This window comes from Ranitomeya imitator, chromosome 1 (assembly GCF_032444005.1).
Source record: "Ranitomeya imitator isolate aRanImi1 chromosome 1, aRanImi1.pri, whole genome shotgun sequence".
NCBI lineage: Eukaryota > Metazoa > Chordata > Amphibia > Anura > Dendrobatidae > Ranitomeya > Ranitomeya imitator.
This window is the reverse complement of record NC_091282.1, coordinates 836,884,170-836,907,424: the sequence shown is the minus strand read 5'-3', so window position 1 is coordinate 836,907,424 and position 23,255 is coordinate 836,884,170. Positions and strand designations below refer to the sequence as shown.

General features: G+C 43.1%; 1 protein-coding gene across 1 annotated transcript in view; it reads right to left on the bottom strand.

Annotated features, from left to right (window-relative positions):
- REXO1 (RNA exonuclease 1 homolog) overlaps positions 1 to 23,255 on the bottom strand; it is a 256,903-nt gene that overhangs the window by 122,144 nt on the left and 111,504 nt on the right. The window contains exons 7-8 of the mRNA XM_069740645.1: positions 16,990 to 17,113; positions 3,287 to 3,397 (exon numbers count right to left, since the gene is read on the bottom strand). Of these exons, the coding sequence (XP_069596746.1) occupies positions 3,287 to 3,397; positions 16,990 to 17,113 (235 nt within the window). The remainder of the gene's footprint in view (positions 1 to 3,286; positions 3,398 to 16,989; positions 17,114 to 23,255) is intronic.

The following is a 23,255-nucleotide window of genomic DNA, read 5'->3' as shown; positions in this document are numbered from 1 at the left end:
GTGAGTAGCATCTGAATGTCTCTCTGAAGCATCCAACAGTAGTCTGTCATCATTGTAATTCTCCATTTTCCCTGGTATCTTCTTTCCATCTCTTTAATGGCCTAGTGGAATCGTTCACCTTGCTCTTCACTCATAGCTCCCAAATTTTCAGGAAAGTTGTCAAGGTGGGAATGGAGGAAATGCAGTTTCAAAATCATCAGACAACCTAAAGCTTGAAATGCTTTCAGCATTCGTCCGACGGTCTTTTTGTAGTCAGGATCTTTTTTTTTTTTTAAATTTCTCTACAACCTCTTTAAATGCAATCCACCCTTCTTTTTGAGGATGTGTCATGGCATCGACAAACTCTTTATCAGCTACAAGCCTTCTAATGTCTGGTCTGACGAACACACCTTCCTTCAATTTTGCCTCTAAGAGGCTTGGAAACTTGGGGACCAAATATTTAAAGCATTCCCCATCTCTTGGAAGTAATTTTACGAATTGCTTAAATCAAGCCCATTTTTATGTGGAAAGGTGATAGAAGAACTTTATAGGGAGGTACCAAAGTTTCTAGGAGGACATTTTTTTCACCGAATGTGAGCACCATCAGCTGCCAACTCTTCTTCATCCAGTGATTTTGTCGGTTTTGACTGTCCCACAGACACAGAAAACAAGGGAATTTGGTATACCCAGCTTGTTGCCCGAACAGCAAGCACAAACCTTCAAACCACCACACACTTGCCAACCATGGTCTGCATATTGAAGTTTACAAAGAACCAATTCCAAGTTCTCGTAGGTTTCTTTCAAAAGTAAGGGGTGACCTAAAGAAAATGAAGCGTAAAATCTGCCGCTGGTTTGAGACATCTTTTTGAAGAATCTATAAAAAGACGCCATTGCGCTGACTCATTGGATTTTGCATTGACCCTTCAAACCTTCGACATAGATTCAATTAACCAACTTGTCTCCCTGGGCAAAGTAAGGAACAAACTCCTTTTCACGATGTCTGAACCATGAAAAAGACACTCTTGTTAACATTAAATTCCTGCTTTTGAGCCTTGATCCGAGTAACTCAGCGGCATCTTTGGGAAGATTCAAGTCTCTTACTATATCCTTCATCTCCTCATGGGAAAAAAAAAATGTTATCTTGTATCATCTTCAAAGTCAGAACTTGATTCGTCATCTGGTTCAGGTATGATTTCACTTTCATTGGAGCTAGGTATCTCTCCCAAGGTAGCAGGGATCTTAGGTACTGGTTAGGGATGATCAAATAGCTTCAGATAAAAACTTATCCAAACAGATATAGCGCTTACCGAATAGCTGCCTCGGTAACCTAGGTACCTGAAGCACTCCTGATCATCAGCAGTTCATCGCCGCAGCTGCATGTGTCGTGGCTATGTGACAGTCACAAGACATGCATGCAATACATGCACACTTTATGAGGAACCTAAACTTTATCTTGATCTCCAAGTTTTAGTCTTAAGTATGCGAAGTATACTTTTTTCACAAAGTCTGTAATATTCAGCTGTTGAATCAACACTGCATCTTCACTACAAATGAAACAAAAACGGTCAGGAGAATTAATACACTTCCGCATAGCCATAACGCTAGTATGGGGAAGCACAGTTAATTAATGAAATTCCAATGCAAGATTTTTGCAAGCATTAGGACCTTTCATTATGTCACTAATGACCTGACTACCACCAGCCAAACACGCAGTTCCTATTCATGTTAATGGTGAAAGAAAATAAGCTGATTTCACACCAGAGTTTCCAGAAGAACCTATAGGCTTGTGGCAAGTCTTGAAGTTTACCCTTTTTTTTTTTAAACACCAAAATACATGGAAATTATATGAAAATAATCAAACAGCTTTTTAGCCGCAGACCTTTGTTATCTATGAATCCAAGCCCTTATGTGCTAACTCTGGGGAGTGAAGAGCGTGGATCATCTGAAAGGAGCAAGAGCGGTTTGATGTAAGGTGCACTGGGATGGGAGTATGGCTCCCCTTAGAGCTCACTAACAGTATATTTACACTAAGTGGTAGTCACTACTGCTAGTTTAAGGTGCATGGTTCGACTCCCATTTTATTCATTTAAGTGTCGGTATGGGACCCGGAACGAGGAGCCAACTGAAGCGGATTATCTACGAGCCATAAATGGCTTGCTGCAAAGTATCAAGTTTATTGTGAATGGTAGTGGGAAGTCAAAAGTACAGACTTTAAAAAAAATAAAAAATCTTTAGTTTATCCTAAAAAAAAAATAATAAAAAGTGTTAATTTATCTTTAAAAAGGCACAGGCAAAAGAGATTTAGACTGCAGCAATGAATTGTATGTGTAAAATTTCTTGCATGTGTCTTCATAAACTAAAAACAAACCAAGAGCCATGTCACAAAATGATAGCAGAAATATGCCATAATTTACACCAGAATTTAAATTTAGTTACAGCTGGCTGCAGTCTAAATAAATTACATTCACCAGTCTGCGAAAAACTTTAAAAAGGAACAGTAGTAGTATCTACAATACAACCATAATTAATAAGAAAAGAAAAGCACGGTCGCAAAGATGGATATGGCCTTCCAAACAAAGAAGCAATACCCATTCCTTTAGACAAGAGTGAGTAACCTAGAGTCCGTGGGCTGTAAAGAGCCTCCCTCCGGCTCCCAGGGGTGGGAGAGCTGGGGCCGCAAGCCCTTTATTTACTCCTTGCAGTTACGGTGCATGCAAAGAGGATTACGTCCTCACACTGGCCAGTACTTTGTTGGAGCAGTCAGTGCGCTCTGCACTCCTGTCCCACCAATGAAGACAACAGCTCCAGCATCTCCTGTAAGTATATAGCCCAGGATCAGCCCCTCCTGTGACATATATGTCACCAGTGTCTTTTCACTATTCATTGCAAAGAGTCAACTGTGCTACGGACGGACTCAAATCTAGATCAGTTGTGAGTAGCAACATTAATAGAATTATAAAGTTGATAATTTTCTACAGCTCCCAATGATGGTATAAATATCTAAATGGCCCCCGGCAGGAAAAAGGTTCCCCATCCCAGCTTTAGACTGACAATCTGGTCGCAAAGCAGGTCATGTATATCAAATATAAATACCAGCAGTACATTTTTCATGTATTTTTCTACTCCGAACAAAAGACTGCTTGCTACTGTTTTGGTCTACATATTCTGAGATACTCTAGCTCACAAATCTATAAACACAATGCAGGCTTCAGATGTGTATTTTTACTAAAAATTGTAATTAATAAGACACCCACAATCTAGATGATAATAAAGGCAAAGATGCTCATATAGTGTACCATCATCATACCTGTCAATTCTTCATCCTGATGATTGCTACGCTGCATAGAGAAACTGATCTTGGCTGCCAATTTTCCACCAAGGATAGACTCATGGGAAACCACTTTCTTGTTAGCAACTTCTGTAAGAGAAAACGGTGTACAACATCATTGCATATATAGCCTTTCTAGCCAGGTGTAAACTTAGCAACTTAATGCAGATTTATTTTATTTTTTAAAAGTTTAGATTAGGCTAGTTTCATATTTGCGGACGAGGGCTTTGCGGAGGACTGCGCAGTGCCTCCATTAAGCCCTGCCCACTGCCGCGCATCTTCCTTCAGCTCCGCCTACATTGGCATGTGTCCTGCGTACCCCATCTTTAACATTGGGTACGCAGGCCATGCGGATGTATGCGGATGCCTCCACATGCGTTGTTTTCACCCTGTGCCGACCAGGACAAAATGCAACATGTTGCACTTGACGCAGGTCAGCGCAGCGTGAAAACTACGCATGCGGACTCCTCCGCATACATCCGCATGGCCTGCATGCCCAATGTTAAAGATAGGGTAGGCAGGACGCATGCCGACGTAGGCGGAGCTGAATGTAAAGGTGCGGTAGTGGGCGGAGCTTAACAGAGGAAATACGCAGTCCTCCGCAAAGCCCTCATCTGCAAATGTGAAACCAGCCTCAAGAAGCCCTCCAGCGAAGATTTTTTTGCAACTAAATCTGTGCGTATGTGCATGTAATGTAGTGTGTGTATGTGTGTGTGCGTGCGTGTTACCTACCGCCACCTTCTGCAGGATATAGCGCCGTCCCACTCCTCCTCTCAGTGATGTCACCGCACTCCAGACTATTCCAGATCACTTTGTGTGTGAGCCGGAAGTCTCTCTTACATTGTAAGTTCATTGAGCCTCGTTCTGACACGCAATAGGATTACATTGTAAAAGAAACAGAGAGCAGTGTGACCTGGAGAGTCAGAAGACTGGTAATGTCGCTCAGAAAAGAAGCAGAATGGCACTGGATCACAGAGAAAATTGCGGTAAGGGAGTATATTCACACAAACACTACACTACATGCACAGATTTATTAAAAAATATCTGTATAGAAATGCTGCTTCAAAGGCATTGGCATTTTTTTTTATTTTAACAAATGTGCTACTTTTTGCTCTAAGCTCTGTGTCTGTTTTCTTCTTCCTAGTCATTGCGCTCCCTTTTCTGTGCTTTTAATGAGTAAATGACCATGTTTACTAGCTTTAACTATAAGGTGCATGAGCCAGCATTTTGTTACTACTGATCGCTCCTCTCAGCCAATTCTTCTACATGAGGCGGGAGTATGAGTATCTCATGGTATCGCTCCTGTGTACTGTGACAATAGCATCGCAATGACAGACTATTGCAAGTTTAAATATATAGGACTACCCAACTAACAGCCATCCCATGACAAAGCTGTTGATGAAACACGTGTTGGGTTTGTTTAATCAGTGAAGAGATTACTGTATGAAAGTATTTTCACTTATAATATGCACTGCTTAATGTACAAGAGATGAGTCCTGAGACAAACTTGACACTTAGGCTATGGAGAATTTGGTAGCAGCAACTGTCGCACAAACAGTTTGCTAGGTGTCGCTGCAACATTACAGGACAATACAACTGAATAGGGTAGCATTGCGACAAGAATGTTGCAAAAAATGGACATTGTTTTAAATTTTTGAGTTTTGCTTGCTGTGGTTGCAGTACCCTCGGGGAGTGCAATGGAACCCCATTCACCAGTACCTTCGGGGAGTGCAATGCAACCCCATTCACCAGTACTGCATTGTATTGCGATGTAGCAGGGACATATAGGAAAGTTGGCAACAAGTTTTGTGGTCAAAGTATCAGGTGTAAACCCAGCCTAAGATTTATAAAAATAGAATTAGACTCATCTACACTGGATTTCTAGGAACCCTCCACGACAGATCCACAAGGTTACTCCAAGCCCTGATAGGGACAGGAAAAACAAAGGTCAAATTTCTCACCCCACTTCCTCTCTCCAGTGTTTTTCTAAAGGACCACACCAACAGGAATACTTTATTTTTGTTGGCATCACTTCTTGGTGCAAATAAATATTGGAGTGGAAATTACTGTCATGGAGGGTTCCTAGAATCCGAATTATTGTTATGTCTAATTCTACTTTCTCAAGTCTCCATCCACAACAGCACTGCAGAAGGAATGCCAAAGAGCAAGTTTCAGAGACGGACAATGGCCTGGAGAACTTTCTCCCAAAAAGCCAAATCTGTATCAGATATTAGGGCGAGTCTACAAATGTTTAGAGAAGGTATGAACAGAGGACCAGGTAGCTGCTTATAGATCTGCTCGATGGACGCGCTTGCTCTTTCAGCCCATGGTCCACAGATACAGCTCTGGTGGAGTACACTGAACTTCTCTGGAGGTATTTTTAATACAATTTGCACTAGTGCTTTTTGAAGCCTTTTTCCTTTGTTAATGTCTATACTGTTGGATGAAGAAATTCTGAAGCATCATTCCTCCAGGTATTTGATCGTTGGAGATGATGAAGGATAGCTCTACGTACGTCCAGCATGTGGAACTCCATTTCTCTACTGTCAGATGGATTTTGGCAAAAAAGTAAAAATGATCTCGAGACAAATGGAACTCTAAAGTTACTTTAGGTAGGAAAGATGGATTCGATCGGAAAATGATCCTATCTTCTAGAGTTCTTAATTAAGGTTCTCTGGTCAACAGATCACTGATTATTCTCGCTGTTAAGATAGACACCAAAAAAAACTGCTTTCCAGGACGGTTAGTCTAAGTCTATAGGCTCACATGGTGGAAGTGATAGGCCCTTGAAGACTACATTCAGATACCAGGTCAGGACCAAGCTGGTCCCGACCTGGTATGTTGGTCGTAATCGAAACACAATGATGATAAACATTCTGATTCAATGATGATCTGCCAGACTTTAGTCAAAATGTGAACCAAGAGCTGCCACTTGGACTTTTAGAGTGATAGCCTTTAATACCTTTTCCAGCCCACTCTGTAGAGAGTCTGGAATTTTGGCCATGTTTGGACATAAAACATTCAGAGGGGTAGAGCCACACCAGGATAAAAAGGTTTTCCATATTTTGCTATAGATGGAATTGGTCATCGGCTTTCTATTTTACCGAAGCTATCTATGACCTTTGTCCGAGAGACCCCTAGCTTTTGGAATGAAGGACTCAAAGACTGAGGATCTGGGTGATAAATTTGCCCTTGGTGAAAAAGGTTGCTTATTGATGGGAGAAATCGGGGAACCTTCTATTTTTAGGCTGTTAAATGTTTCGGACTAACTTCTCTTTGGCCAGAGAGTTGCTACTAGGATTGTCGTCATCTTACCAGTTTTGATTTTCTGTGATGGTCTTGGCAGAACAGCAATTGGTGGGAAAGAATATGCCAGATTGAAATCCCAGGCGTGTGTGTAAGAATCTACAGAGTTTGATTTTAGAGAGAAGTATTCATTCTTTGTATTTTGACAGGTTGCAAACAGGTATACTACAGGGGACAGCGACCCCCCCCCCCGAGGAATCCCACACGAAACGCGCGTTGAGGCTGCCAGCACCAGACCCTCTGTGGAGACTATGGGTAAGACCTCTTCTGCAATGGCTTTAGCCGCATATAGTGTTTGATCGCCGGTGTTGTTTCTACCTGTGACTCTTATTATTAGCCTCTGAGTCACTATTATTGAGTCTGAATTATGGACATATATGTTGTCTGCTCAGAGGCAGCAGGTGGGGATTTACAATCTACATTTCATGTTAGTTACATTGCTTATCATGTGTTAGTTACGTCTACACAAGCACTTATAGTCTACATATATAGTATGCACCATTGCACTTTATCTCAGGCTTAATCATACGGCATGCACTATTGAACTTTACTTCGGGTTTGAGTGATGATTTGTATGGACCTATATAGGAGATATTATTGCTGTATTTAGCTTGAGTAATTGTGCTGCACTTTTATAATATAATAGGACCCCTGATGGGACCATTTAATAATTAAATGCCGTTTTGATATTTATTAATATCTTTACAGTGCACTCTATATATATATTGCATGTAGAATATATTCCATTTTTGGAACACAATTTTTCAAATATCCCCTGATATTCCTGCTATTAGTGTCACTCTGATCGATATTTCGATTTCATCATTTTGATTAATAAATTTTGTAAGATTTTTAATATAAATACTCTCTGACCTTTTTTTCTGGTGTTTAACTAATGGAATGGGTTATACGTGGTCGTTATACACTTTGAGAAGTAATTATCTTTGATAAACGATTCAGCTCTTGGGGATAATTTGATCTACCTTGCTATACAAGTAGACACCTCATTGGTGTTCAACGGGGCTGCTGAAATCTTCCAGGGTTACTTACCTATCGAATTTCACAGAACAATTACTTCACTGGACACCGTATCCTTAACTTTTTTCCATCTCGATTAGTGTAGTCAAGTAGGGTCATTTAATAAGATGTGTTATATAAAAATAACTTCCTAATTACATTTTTCAGAATATTATTTATAATTGATGATGTATCCAAATTATTCAAATGTAATAAATCACTGTAAATTTTTTGATGAAAATTACATTATTTAGAAATATTTATTGTTGTTTATTTTATAGTACACCGAGGAAGGTCGTTTGAGACCGAAACGTTTATTTTTGTACTTGTTTATATGGACTGAAATTAAAATCAAGAAATCTATCATTTTTGAGTGCCAAGTTTTTTCATGTTCTTTATCAGACTGTTCATTTTACGATCCATTGGGTTCCTCGGTTGTGAGGAATCTTCAAACAGCACGGTTGTCTTTTTTTTCCCCCACTTTAACCACCTGGATATCTACTTTTGGTATTTCTGACCAACACTTAGATACCGTATATACTCGAGTATAAGTCGACCCGAGTATAAGCCGACCCCCCTAGTTTTGCCACAAAAAACTGGGAAAACTTAATGACTCAGTATAAGCCTAGGGTGGAAAATGCAGCAGCTACCGGTAAATTTCAAAAGTAAAAATAGATACCAATAAAAGTAAAATTAATTGAGACATCAGTAGGTTAAGTGTTTCTGAATATCCATATTGAATCAGGAGCCCCATATAATGCTCCATACAGTTTGATGGGCCCCATTAGATGCTCCATATTAACCCCTTACCGGCATCGGACGTACTATACCGTCCGATGCCGGCTCCCCTGCTTTGATGCAGGGCTCCGCGGTGAGCCCGCATCAAAGCCGGGACATGTCAGCTGTTTTGAACAGCTGACATGTGCCCGTAATAGGCGCGGGCAGAATCGCGATCTGCCCGCACCTATTAACTAGCTAAATGCCGCTGTCAAACGCAGACAGCGGCATTTAACTACCGCTTCCGGCCGGGCGGCCGGAAATGACGTCATCGCCGACCCCCGTCACATGATCGGGGTCGGCGATGCGTCTCCATTGTAACCATAGAGGTCCTAGAGACCTCTATGGTTACTGATCGCCGGTGGCTGTGAGCGCCACCCTGTGGTCGGCGCTCACAGCACACCTCCATTTCTGCTACATAGCAGCGATCAGCAGATCGCTGCTATGTAGCAGAGGCGATCGGGTTGTGCCTGCTTCTAGCCTCCCATGGAGGCTATTGAAGCATGGCAAAAGTAAAAAAAAAAAAAAAGTTAAAAAAAATGTGAAAAAAATAAAAAAAAATATAAAAAAGTTTAAAATCACCCCCCTTTCGCCCCAATCAAAATGAATCAATAAAAAAAATATAAAATCTACGCATATTTGGTATCGCCGCGCTCAGAATCGCCCGATCTATCAACTAAAAAAAAGCATTAACCTGATCGCTAAACAACGTAGCGGGAAAAAAATTCGAAACGCCAGAATTACGTTTTTTTGGTCGCCGCGACATTGCATTTAAATGCAATAACGGGCGATCAAAAGAACGTATCTGCACCGAAATGCTATCAATAAAAAAGTCATCTCGGCATGCAAAAAATAAGCCCTCAACCGACCCCAGATCATGAAAAATGGAGACGCTACGGGTATCGGAAAATGGCGCAATTTTTTTTTTTTTTTTAGCAAAGTTTGGAATTTTTTTTCACCACTTAGGTAAAAAATAACCTAGACATGTTAGGTGTATGAACTCGTAATGACCTGGAGAATCATAATGTCAGGTCATTTTAAGCATTTAGTGAACCTAGCAAAAAAGCCAAACAAAAAACAAGTGTGGGACTGCACTTTTTTTGCAATTTCACCGCACTTGGAATTTTTTTTCCCGTTTTCTAGTACACGACATGGTAAAACCAATGATGTCGTTCAAAAGTTCAACTCGTCCCGCAAAAAATAAGCCAAATTGACGGAAAAATAAAAAAAAGTTATGGCTCTGGGAAGGAGGGGAGCGAAAAACGAATACGGAAAAACAAAAAAAAACCACGGTCATGAAGGGGTTAAAATATGCCCCATATAATCCTGCATAAAGGGTAATAAGGGCCCCATAAGATGCTCCATAGAGATATTTTCTCTAAATAGTGCTGCACAAACGTTATGGCCCCATAAGATGCTCCATACAGTCACTTGCCCCATATGCTGCGATAAAAAAAAAAAATCACACACTCACCTCTCATCGCTCAGGACCCCCGGCACTTTCAATATTCAACGCTCCTCGTTCCGGTGCGGCTCCGTCTTCAGCACTGACGTTCACGCAGAGGGCGCGCACTGACCACGTCACCGCGCCCTCTGACCTGAGCGTCACAGCCAGAGGACGCTGAAGACTGAGCCGCACCGGAACGAGGAGCGGTATATATCGCGCAGTGCAGCGCTCCCCTCCCCGTATACTCACCTACTCCTGGCGCTGTGCAGTCCCTGTTTCCCCAGCGCTGCTGCTGCTGCTTCTTCCTGTATTGAGCGGTCAGTTACCGCTCATTACAGTAATGAATATGCGGCTCCACCTCTATGGGAGTATTACTGTAATGAGCGGTACCATGTGACCGCTCACTACAGGAAGAAGCTGCAGCGCTGGAAGAAGCAGGGATGTGCAGGGACCGCGCCAGGAGTAGGTGAGTATAATTACACAGCTGCCGCTCCCCCTCCTCTGCCGACACCTGGGTATGACTTGAGTATAAGCCGAGAGGGGAACTTTCAGCCCCCAAAAATGGGCTGAAAATCTCGGCTTATACTTGAGTATATATGGGTATTTCTTCCTCTAGTGTGAATCTATTTTTAGTTCTGCTGATATCCCTAAGCGCTTCTCTGGAAGCTTCCACTTCTATAATATTAGACTCTGGATATTATCGTATATTGGGAATACCTTTCTCTTTTTGTCTTAAAACTCCTAAACATCTCATCTTGGACCGTCTGGGTAGTTTTCTACTCCTCCACATCCATAGTCGTTCTCACTGCTGTGAGGAGTTTCTCCATGTCTTGCAACGAGTAATAATATTCCTTATTTCTCTGGGTTGGGTCTATGCCTGCAGCTAACTCGCCTTCTTCACAACACTCGCCAGTGAAGGTTCTCTGATATTCCTGCGAGTCTGAATTTGAATGCCCCCTATACACATTTTCTGTTTTTTGGTTCCTGATGGGGTCATTGAAAATGACTGGGAGAATGAGACTAGGGATGACTGATCTTGGGGATGATCAAATAGCTTTGGATAACGTCTTATCTGAATAGCTATAGCGCTTCCTGAATAGCTGCCTCGGGAACCCAGATACCTGGAGCGCTCCCGATAATCAGCTGTTCGGTGCCACAGCTGCATGTGTCGCGGTTGTGTGACAATCACAACAAACAGTCTCTCCATGCATGTGTTGTGACTGTCACACAGCCGTGATACATGCAGCTGCGGAGCCTAACAGCTAATTATCCGGAGCGCTCCAGGTATCCACTTTGCCGAGGCCGCTATTCGGCAAGCACTATAGCTGTTCGGATAAGCTCTTATCTGAAGCTATTCGATCAACCTTAACTGAACTGTCTAGCAGACAATCCCACTTCATTCCTGCATCAAGGACGGATGTTCATCTTTTTCAATTTTATGTGTGTGGCTTTGACAGATATTTTTTATGGAAAGATGGCAATTTTTTTGACACAGATGGGAACAGGATCCTTGTCTCCCAGAAAGAGGAGAGTAGTGAGCCAAGCAAGTATCTAAATAAATCCTGCTCAAAAATAGAGACCTACCATATCATTTACTTAGTGGGATAGCAATGGGTTCTGCAGATGGAGTGAGAGACAATCGACCAACATCCATTATAGGAAAGATCCTACATAATGGAGTCTTCAGTCCGGGCGCCTTACGACCAGGTGCCAGGTCTCTTGCACAGCATCTGATTGGACGATTCTCCTCCCTGTGGTCTAATAAGCTCTAGCAAGGGAAAGACTCTTGCATAAAGTAATAAGGCTGCCATAACCCTGAAAAGATACATGTGCGAGTTGTATTCAGAGTGGAACACAACCGGAAGGGACGCTGGAGGACCTGCGACCATGTCTGCTGTCAATTCCGGTATTCACACGCTGGATTTAGAGAGGGGAGGAAGAGAGCCGGGGAGCTCTGGCAGGCCTCCGGCTCACAACCGCTGTGCTTTACCCAGGAGAACAGGAAGAGCGGTGAGGTGCCGTGTCCAGAGGACACAGGCGCAGCTACCAGAGGGGGAAATCCGAAGTAATCATCCTCAGCAGCCCGGCCTAACGGTATGTAGGATAGTCTTGACAAAGAGCGCATGTCGCTCGAAACACATCAAAAGATGCCTGTATTCTCTTTTTTGTGAAAACTCAATTTTAATCTTTGCTTCATGTACCTTGGATAATAAAATTCACTTTCTGGATGTAATCTGTCAGCTGGATTCCTTGGCTTTCTCCATTGGATGTTGCATCCTGCCTAGGTGCTATCCGTGCTCCAGAAGTGTGGAATTGTAGGTGGTGAGCTGGATTTTCTTCTATGTAGGATAGTGCCTGTTGCCGGCCACAGGAGCACCTCAGGATGACCTCTGCATGCCCCAAAAAGACAGGAAAAACAGTGCAGAGAGGAAGAGGGGTGGGCTGTTTGACCTCTGTTCCCTGTCTCTATTAGAGCGGGGAGTAACCTCCTGTGATGTAGGGCGACTTGAGAAATCCAGGCTAGTGGATGGATGCCAGACGAGCAAGGAATCTGTGCACAACTCCATTGAAGGTGACATTAGAAATGATCTTCTTGTAAAAGATACAGGGTTACACAAGAAAGAAACCAGGGTACGGTATATTTCAAATGCAACAAATAGAAGAGAGTTTAAAAAAAAAAAAAAAAGATTGTTTGGGGAGAACTCGAGAAAATTTCCAAAAGGGTCCAAGGAAAGGTGAAAGAAAACAATCTCTGATCCATGGGAATTCCACAATTAAAAGTGGCAAATAGACATTAAAAGGTTGGTGCATTGACTTTGGAGCAATGAGTCACATGAATAGTGATAGAAGATTTTTCTCAGAACCTGACGTAAATAACAAGGAAACATTCTATCTTGCTGATGGATGTTGAATAAATGCAGTATAGGACATGGAGTCCTCATGTGCCACTGTACAAACAGACAGAAGGTAGCCAGACCAGTAACACATGTTATATGCTCCCAGTCAAGAAAGAGGATTGTTATTTCTAAGGTGCATAACAGCCAAGTGTCTCACTGTAAAATTCCAGAGTGATAGCCACTGCCAAAGAAGCTAAGCATTTATATCTTCTCAACGATGTAAAGGAAGAGGTTCTGCAGACATGGACACAATGAATATGTCCAGGCATGCAATGGAGGTCTGAACACACTCTAGAAAGCATTTAGGAGCTGCAAAAAAAAAAGCAAATTTGACAAATAATCCCAAAACATAATATGACGACATCACTAGAAATAAGAAAAAACTACATGTGACCAGATACAACTGTACCTAGATACAGAATTAAGGCGGACAACAAGATAAAACAAAGGTACATCACCTGTACTTCATACAATGTATCCACACAGTCAGTATATACACTGCTCAAAAAAAATGAAGGGAACACTTTAAGGGAAACAGAATATAATTCCAAGTACGGTAAATCAAACTTCTGTGAAATCAAACTGTCCTCTTAAGGTACCGTCATACTAGACGATATCGCTAGCGATCCGTGACGTTGCAGCGTCCTCCCTAGCGATATCGTCCAGTGTGACAGGCAGCAGCGATCAGGCCCTTGCTGTGCTGTCGCTGGTCGGGGAAGAAAGTCCAGAACTTTATTTGGTCGCTGGACTCCCCGCAGACATCGCTGAATCGGCGTGTGTGACACCGATTCAGCGATGTCTTCACTGGTAACCAGGGTAAACATCGGGTATCTAAGCGCAGGGCCGCGCTTAGTAACCCTATGTTTACCCTGGTTACCATCCTAAAAGTAAAAAAAACAAACACTACATACTTACCTACAGCCGTCTGTCCTCCAGCGCTGTGCTCTGCTCTCCTCCTGTACTGGCTGTGAGCGTCGGTCAGCCGGAAAGCAGAGCGGTGACGTCACCGCTCTGCTTTCCGGCCGCTGTGCTCACACAGACAGTACAGGAGGAGTGCAGAGCACAGCGCTGGAGGACAGACGGCTGTAGGTAAGTATGTACTGTTTGTTTTTTTTACTTTTAGGATGGTAACCAGGGTAAACATCGGGTTACTAAGCGCGGCCCTGCGCTTAGTTACCCGATGTTTACCCTGGTTACCGGCATCGTTGGTCGCTGGAGAGCTGTCTGTGTGACAGCTCTCCAGCGACCAAACAGCGACGCTGCAGCGATCCGGATCGTTGTCGGTATCGCTGCAGCGTCGCTAAGTGTGACGGTACCTTAAGGAAGCAACACTGTTTGACAATCAATTTCACATGCTGTTGTGCAAGTGAAATAGACAACAGATGGAAATTATTGGTAATTATCAATAATCACTCAATAAAGGAGTGGTTCTGCAGGTGGGGACCACAGACCACATCTCAGTACCAATGCCTTCTGGCTGATGTTTTGGTCACTTTTGAATGCTGGCTGTGCTTTCATACTCGTGGTAGCATGAGACGGACTCTAAAACCCACACAAGTGGCTCAGGTAGCGCAGCAAGATGGTTTGATGTGTGTCAGCCTAGTGTCCAGAGGCTGGAGGCGCTACCAGGAGACGTGGAGGGGGCCGTAGGAGGGCAACAACCCAGCAGCAGGACCGCTACCTCAGCCTTTGTGCAAGGAGGAACAGGAGGAGCACTGCCAGAGCCCTGAAAAATGACCTCCAGCAGGCCAAAAATGTGCATGTGTCTGCACAAACGCTTAGACCATCCTCATGGAGTAGGTTTCTGAGTGCCCGATGCCCACAGATGGGGGTTGTGCTCACAGCCCAACACCATGCAGGAGGCTTGGCATTTGCCACAGAACACCAGGATTGTCAAATTCGCCACTGGCGCCCTGTGCTCTTCACAGATGAAAGCAGATTCACACTGAGCACGTGACAGACATGACAGAGTCTGGAGATGCCATGGAGAGCAATCTGCTGCTTGCAACATCCTTCAGCATGACCGGATTGGCAGTGGGTCAGTAATCATGTGGGGTGGCATTTCTTTGGAGAGCATTATACTATAGATAGGCCTGCAGAGAGTACATCATACTACAGAGAAGCCTACAGAGCGCATTATATTATAGAGAGGTCTACGGGGAGTGCATTATACTATGGAGAGGCCTACAGAGAGTGCATTATATTATAGAGAGGTCTACGGGGAGTGCATTATACTATGGAGAGGCCTACAGAGAGTGCATTATATTACATAGAGGCCTACGGGAGTGCATTATACTAAACGGAGGTTTACAGGCAGTGCAATATACTCCATAGAGGCCTACAGGGAGTGCATTATACTATATAGAGGCATATGGGGAGTTCATTATACTATATGAAGGACTATGGGGTGCATTATACTATATGGAGGCTATTTAGGAGGCCATCATACAGTGAGGGGGCCATCATACAGTGTGGGAGCTAAAGTGGGGTCTTTGTACAGTGTGGGGTCCATTATACAGTGTTGGGGCTATCAAACCGGTTGGGGCTACTAATTCGTCAGTGTACTGGGTGGGTGGATTATACTGTGTCTAGTAGACCAAATTACCTATTACTTTAATCAGTTTTCTTGTGTTAAATGTGTCTTAAAAATAGAAGCCACAGCAAGGACATCAGAGCGGGGCTTTACAGAAGAGAGAGGTGGAAGGAAAAAATGCAAGGGCAGCAGTCCAGATCCTGTATAGACACAAAGCTTCCCCCTGATTGATCTACCAAGCAGCTGCAGAGCAGGGTCGCTAGGGTATTGCTGATTCACCAGGACAATAGTTGCACAGTGACCCTGCTCTGCATCTGGAGCAGCACTGCTTACCCTTCACATACATGTCAGCAACACTGAGCACATGCAGCATCAGCCACAGTGCCTGGGCAGTGAACAGACCTGAAGACAGCTGCTCACCTTCCTTGCTGCACTGCATCATGGGAGAGGGATATCAGAAGAGCAGGGGAAAGTGGGAAGTCCCCTCCCGGGAGGCAACTTCTGCTGATTTCGGCTCAGTAGAATGAGAGGCTCCTGCCAAGGAAGGGAGTTCATCTCCCACTTGGTATATGCTTTGTTTAGAATGTAATTGTCAAATGATTAATGTTATTACCCTCCATTTTTAAATTAAATAATTAAAAATTTAGTGATGGGCTCACTTTAAACAATAGTTCATTTTTGATGTTGGCTTCCCTTGAATTCCATGCTTTTTACATAAAAGTATAAAAGTATGATAATATCTCCTTTCAACAGGACTTCAAAGTAAAGTTAAGTTTTTACTGGAAGGTAAAATAAATAAAAAATTCCATTACAACCTTAACATACTCTTAAGCTTTAGTCACACTAAACGACTTACCAACGATCACGACCAGCAATACGACCTGGCCGTGATCGTTGGTAGTCGTTGTGTGGTCGCTGGGGAGCGGTCACACAGACAGCTCTCTCCAGCGACCAACGATCAGGAGAAAGACTTCAGCATCGTTGAAGACAGTTTCAACTATGCCAAGGTCCCCCTGCAGTACCCGGGTAACCAGGGTAAACATCGGGTTACTAAGTGCAGGGCCGCGCTTAGTAACCCGATATTTACCCTGGTTACCATTGTAAAAGTAAAAAAAAAAAAAAAAACACTACATACTCACATTCTGATGTCTGTGACGTCCCCCGCCGGCGTCCACAGGGCTAAAACTGCTTTCTGCAAGAGCGCTGCTAATGCACGCGCTGCTGCCGAGAGCTTCCCTGCACTGACTGTGTCAGCGCCGGCAGTAACAGCGGTGACGTCAGTGCTCCTGCCGAAAGCAGTTTTAACCCTGTGGACGCCGGGGGACGTGACAGACATCTGAATGTGAGTATGTACTGTTTTTTTTTTGTTTTTTTTTTACTTTTACAATGGTAACCAGGGTAAATATCGGGTTACTAAGCGCGGCCCTGCGCTTAGTAACCCGATATTTACCCTGGTTACAAGTGAACACATCGCTGGATCGGCATCACACACGCTGATCCAGCGATGACAGTGGGTGATCAGCGACCAAAAAATGGTCCTGATCATTCCCCAACGACCAACGATCTCCCAGCAGGGGCCTGATCGTTGGTCGCTGTCACACATAACGAGATCGTTAGCGGGATCGTTGCTACATCACCAAAAGCGTGACGTTGCAACGATATCGTTATGTGTGACTCCCCCTTTAAAGAAAATGTGTTTACGCACTGGGAAATGCAGTTTTTTTCTCTGATCCTTGGCTTCTGAGTTTCTTCAGCGTGTTGACTGCCACATTAAGATAAATGTTACGACTGCTGCTTCGGCTGTACACCATTTTTTCCTCTTCTAGAGCCTGCAAAAAAAACAAGAATTTTGTGACACACTTTACATTAGGTAAATTGTAGACCCTTATGACCTATTGGTCACAGTGACCAAAATGAACCATTGCCAGGTGCGGGCGGCAGATCTCGGCAGGCACACTGAGCATGTGCCCGGCCTGCCATTCTCTTACCGGAAGAAGGCCATGGGGTGAAGCAGTTACCGGAAGAAGACGCCAGCGTCCATGGGGTGAAGCAAGGGGACCCAGGGACACCGGGAGACACGGGGACCCTATTTCTCTGTCCTCTGATGTGCGATCACATCAGAGGACAGAGACATGAAAAGGCAAATCACGCTTTTTTTTTTGCAGTCGCCGTTATATGGTTAATAACGGCGATCCCAACCCAGGGGTCGGTAAAAACCGACCCGAATCATGTTCTCTGGGGTCTCGGCAGTCGAGACCCTGGAGAAAATCCGACTCTGGGAGGGCGCTGTACATTTTTTCAGCGCTGTGGTTTAAGTACCCTTAACTACCGCCGTTAAAAGGTGTATCGGTGGTCGTTAAGGGGTTAAAGTCACTTCAAAACTAAATGGATCTCTAAAAATATAGATTTGGGAAATTTTCATTGAAATTTTTTTTCTAAATGTATTCATTTTATTAGATGTTAACCCCTTTCTGCCATTAGACATACTATTCCGTCCATGTGACCTGGGACTTCATTCCCATGAATGGAATAGTATGTCAAATGCGGTCAGCCGCGCTCCAGGGGGAGCATGGCTGATCGCGGCCGCACTTTAACCCCCAGAACACTGCGCTGAAACATGATCGCAGTGTTCTGTAGCCGGCAGAGGGGTTGACAACCCCTCTGTCTTTGGATCGGAGACCCTGATCGCTCCCATGGTAACCCGATGTTGTCATGATGACATCCGGGTTACCAGAGCTGAGAGACTTCCTGTCATGCGCAGTGCGTGTCAGGAAGTCTCTGTGCCAATGTGCACAGAGCGCAGCGCTGACAGCTTACATGGCATGCAGATGTGCATGCCATATAAGTGATCAGCCTGCACAAAATGAGTGTCCCATAGTGGGACACCGTGTAAAAGTTAGAATAAAATTTTAAAAAAAATTTAAATTGTAAAACAAAAAAATTAATAAAAAAAAAAAAAAAAAAAATCAATATTTATTCCATCAATAAATACTTAAATTAAAAAAATCTAAACAATAAAAGTACACATATTTAGTATTGTCGCGACCGTAATGACCCAGCCTATAAAACTGTCCCACTAGTTAATCACTTTAGTGAACACCATTAAAGGAAAAAAAAAAAACAAGGCAAAAGAGAATGCTTTATCATCATACCGCAGGAACAAAAAGTGGAACACCACGCAATCAAAAACACTGATATAAATAAACCATGGTACCGCTGAAAACATCATCTTGTCCCGCAAAAAACAAGCTGCCATACAGCTCCATCACCGGAAAAATAAAAAAGTTATAGCTGTAAGAGTAAAGCGATGGAAAAATATATATTTTTTTTATATATATAAAATAGTTTTTATTGTATAAAAGCGGAAAAAAATAAAAAAAAATTATATAAATGAGGTATCGCTGTAATCTTAGTGACCCAAAGAATAAAACTGCTTTATCAATTTTACCACACGCGACACGGTATAAACGCCCCCCCAAAAGAAATTCATGAATTGCTGGTTTTTGTTCATTCTGCCTCACAAAAATCGGAATAAAAAGCGATCAAAAAATGTAATGTGCCTGAAAATGGTACCAAGAAAAACGTCAACTCGTCCCGCAAAAACCAAGACCTCACGTGACTCTGTGGGCCACAGTATGAAAAAATTATAGCTCTCAAAGTGTGGTGATGCAAAAACAATTTTTTTTAAATAAAAAGCATCTTTTTGGCGTGTTACAGAAGCCAAACATAAAAACCCGCTATAAGTCCTCTTTAACACGTCCTGATATTTCCGTTACCGGAGAGGTCAGTGTCCATGTGTGTAATACTTGCGGCATATGTGTGCTGCATCAGTATCACAAGGACGGGAGCCAAGGAAGAAGCGTTACATTAAGCGCTGTTCCCCGGCGCTGAACACGGCTCTCATCATTCTCCCCTGCTTGTGCCGATCGCTGGCAGAGCAGGGGAGAATGATAAGAGCAGTGTTCAGCACCCACCCCGGGGAACAGTGACTACTGTAACGCTTCTTCCCCGACACCGATGCGTGTCACATGGATGACATCCATGTATGTTATGCGTATTCACGTGTGCTGAATGTTTTGTGGCCCATGCGGACATAAAAAAAAAAACCACAAAAAACGGACATGTCACCATGTTTTGCCCATGGACACACGATCGGTGAAAACACACTGCCATGGGCACAGACCCATTCACTTGAATAGGCAAATAGCGCTCGTTCCTCCCGAGTCGTTCCGCATGGCTGCCCAATGGTATAAAATTCTGTGAGACACCCATGGTGTCAATATGATCACTGCACCCCTAGATGAATTCCTTGAGAGGTGTAATTCATAAAATGGGGTCACTTATGGGGGTTCTGCTGTTTTGGCACCTCATGGGCTCTCCCAGTAGGTAATGGCACCTGCAAACCATAACAGTAAAATCTGGCGCTCCTTCCCTTCTGAGCTCTGCCATGTGCCCAAACAGTGGTTTACCCCCACATATGGGGTATCAGTGTACTCAGGACAAATTGCTCAATAACTCGGGTCCAATTTCTCCTGTTACCCTTGGGAAAATAAATTGGGGCAAAAAGATCATTTTTGTGGGAAAAATGATTTTTTATTTTTACAGCCCTACGTTATAAATTTCTGTGAAGCACTTGGGGGTTTAAAGTGCTCACCACACATCTAGATAAGTTCCTTGGGGGTCTAATTTCCAAAATGGGGTCACTTGTGTGGGGTTTCCAATGTTTAGGCACATCAGGGGCTCTCCAAACGCCACATGGCGTCTGATCTGAATTCCAGCCAATTTTGTGTTGAAAAAGTCAAACGGCGCTCCTTCCCTTCCGAGCTCTGCCATGCACCCAAACAGTGGTTTACCCCCACATATGGGGTATCAGCGTACTCAGGACAAATTGCACAACCTTTGGGGTCCAATTTCTCCGGTTAACCTTGGGAAAATAAAAATAATTGGATCTGAAGTAATTTTTTGGTGGAAAAAAAAGTTAAATGTTAATTTTTTTTATTATTATTATTTTTTTTTTTAAACCATCCAAAAATTCCTATGAAGCACCTGAAGGGTTAATAAACTTCTTGCATTTGGTTGAACACCTTGAGGGGTGCAGTTTTTAGAATGGTGTCACTTTTGGGTATTTTCTATCATATAGACCCCTCAAAGCGACTTTAAAAAAAAAAAAAAAAGTGTCGTAAAAATGAGAAGTCGCTGGTCATCTATTAACCCTTTTAACTCCCTAACAAAAAAAAGATTTTGGTACCAAAATTGTGCTGATGTAAAGTAGACATGTGGGAAATGTTACTTATTAAGTATTTTGTGTGGAAAATTAATGTCAGAATCACTGGGACCCGTTGAAGCGTTCCAGAGTTATAACCTCAAAGGGACAGTGGTCAATTGTAAAAATTGGCCCTGTCATTAACGTGCAAACCACCCCTTGGGGGTAGAGGGGTTAAGAGTTAATTTTTTTTTTTTCTAGAATGATATTTATGTAATCTAGACGTGTGTTATATATTATTTATTAACTATTTTGAGTGGCATGACTGTTTTAAGGGCACAAAAATTGAACATTTTAAAAAATACTTGTCAAAATTTACCACAAATATAAAAGTACAATGTCACAAAAAAAATAAATCTCAGAATCACAGATATATTGAAGTTTTCCAGAAGTTATTATCATATGCGTGATACTAGTCAGAATTTAAAAATTTGGCCTGGTCGTGAAGGTGAAAACAGGCAAAATTAATGCGTGGCAGATGACAAATTGTTATTTCCGAAAACTATATTCAGTTATTGAATCTGCATGGTGACTGTTACAGCACCACCCCAATGGTTTTTTATTGCAGTGCTGTAGTGGCATTACTAATCTAAGGTCCCTAACCCTAGTCATATATTTACCAGCCACCGTCTTCATCTGCTATCGTCGCCTTCTGCTGGTTGTGATCTGCTCGATCGCTCCATTGTTTGCTGGCCGACCCGGAAGTCACAACTCAATGCAAGTCTATGAGAGCCAGAACGAGGCTTTCAGTCTTGCATGGAGTTGTGACCTTTAGCTCTGACATACAGTCAGTCTGAAGTTGCGATCACAATATGGTGGCATGGGACCGGAACGGCGCTGGGAAAAGATGAATACAGCGGCTGGTATGCACATTACTAGGGTGAGGGAACTTCGATTAGTAGCACCGTTCCAACGCTCCGGCACTCAGCGTGAGCAATTCTACTATATAAAATTGCAATATTTGTTGCCCCTTCCTTTTGCAATTTGTGCCACTTGGTGGATTTGGGTCTGAAGTTTTTATTTATACATCTATCTATATGTATATAAATCAGGGTCACCTTGTCGACGGTAGGATGGCTTTTATGCTATTTTTGATAAAAAACAGTATTACTAAAAACCCCCGAGTTATTTAAACGCACTTTTGCTTTTTACTTACCGTATCTAGTTACAGCAGGGTTTTTGCTCATTTTGTTTCTAGTAGGTTTTGTATGCTTTATGGCCAATGTGAACATGCGTTTATGTGCTGCATGTATACCCACTTAATCCAAGCACAATTTATTTTTTTTTGTGTTTTATCCATTTATATTTATACTAGATGGAGGCCAGATGCTATTGCGTCGGGAAGGCGGTAATGTCACGAATGGGGCAGGCTTTGCAGCGTTGAGAATCTCTCCCCCCATGTGCTTCCCCACCTATCCACTCTCACTTTCCCCATGTGCTGACTTCTCCCGTCTGTGCTCTCTTCTTTCACCTGTCTACCCCATGTGCTATTCACCTTGTCTGCTGTCTTTCTCCTTCCTGTGCTCTCCCCTCATGTGCTGTCCCATTTGAGCTGTCTCACTCCTATACGCTTTCTCTCTCCCCTATCTGCTATCTTCTCCTCTCATGTCATCTCTTTTTTTACCTGTGTACCCCATATGACAATTTTTTAAATGAATTTTCATTTGTGGGAAAACCCCTTAAGGCTTATTTTAGACTTACAGAGTTTTTTGCAGCCCGTTATTGCAGGCCGCATTGCCGCAATTTTCACAATCTGCCGCAATAACGGATCGCAAAAAACTTGCAGATTGCAGTTTTTCTGGTTTCCAATACTATGGCAAAAGTATTGGGGAAAAAAAAAAACAAAAACCGGCAGTCCACAAAACCGGAAGTCACAGTGCACCGCAAAAACAACCTTCCGTTGTTTTTGCGGCCCCATTGATTTACAATGGGAGCAGTGTCCGTAAGCCGTGAAAAATATTGAGCAGGCTCAATATTTTTTCACCGCTGTAAATACGGTCCTCACGGCCATACGGCGTACAGCGCTCTGTGGAATTATTGTGGCCCGTTTTTGCGGCCCCATAGAAATCTATTGGGGCCGGAGAAGTGGGACACAAAACCATGGTAAGTGTAAAAGAAGTCTTAATGTGACCGGATTCCTCTGCCTGTAGACACGTCACGCATCTGTCGACGGGATCAGCCGAATGATTTACTTCACCTGCGTGGAATTCGCGCAGGCGCAGTAAATCAGACCGCCGCCATGTTTGTGCCGACAGATAGCAGCGGTCACATTAAAACTGCGCATGCGCTCCTCCTGTACAAAGATGGCGGCGGTCAGTGAATCATTCAGCTGATCCCGGCGGTGGCGTGTTGGTGACGGTGTTCCGCTGATGGTACCGCACAAGAGGTTGCGTACGGCGTGAACTTCTGCAGCTTGGAATTCTGGGACCCTGACACATCTGGACAATGTAATAGAATATGGGAAGTACTATGCCATTTTTTTGTGTATTAATAATAAAAATTAAAAAACAACTACAAAGAGAGAATGTGCATGTAAAAATAATATCATATATCCACCCATTATGCTGTGGGTTGATGGCTAAGTGTTTTCACCAGAAAACAGCACTCACGGGAAGAGGGGGTGGGGGTTTGTACAAAAGTTTTGCAACTTATCGTTTTCCAGCTACTTTGAAGCAGCTCAACCAAAATGGGCGGAGATGAGAAGGAGC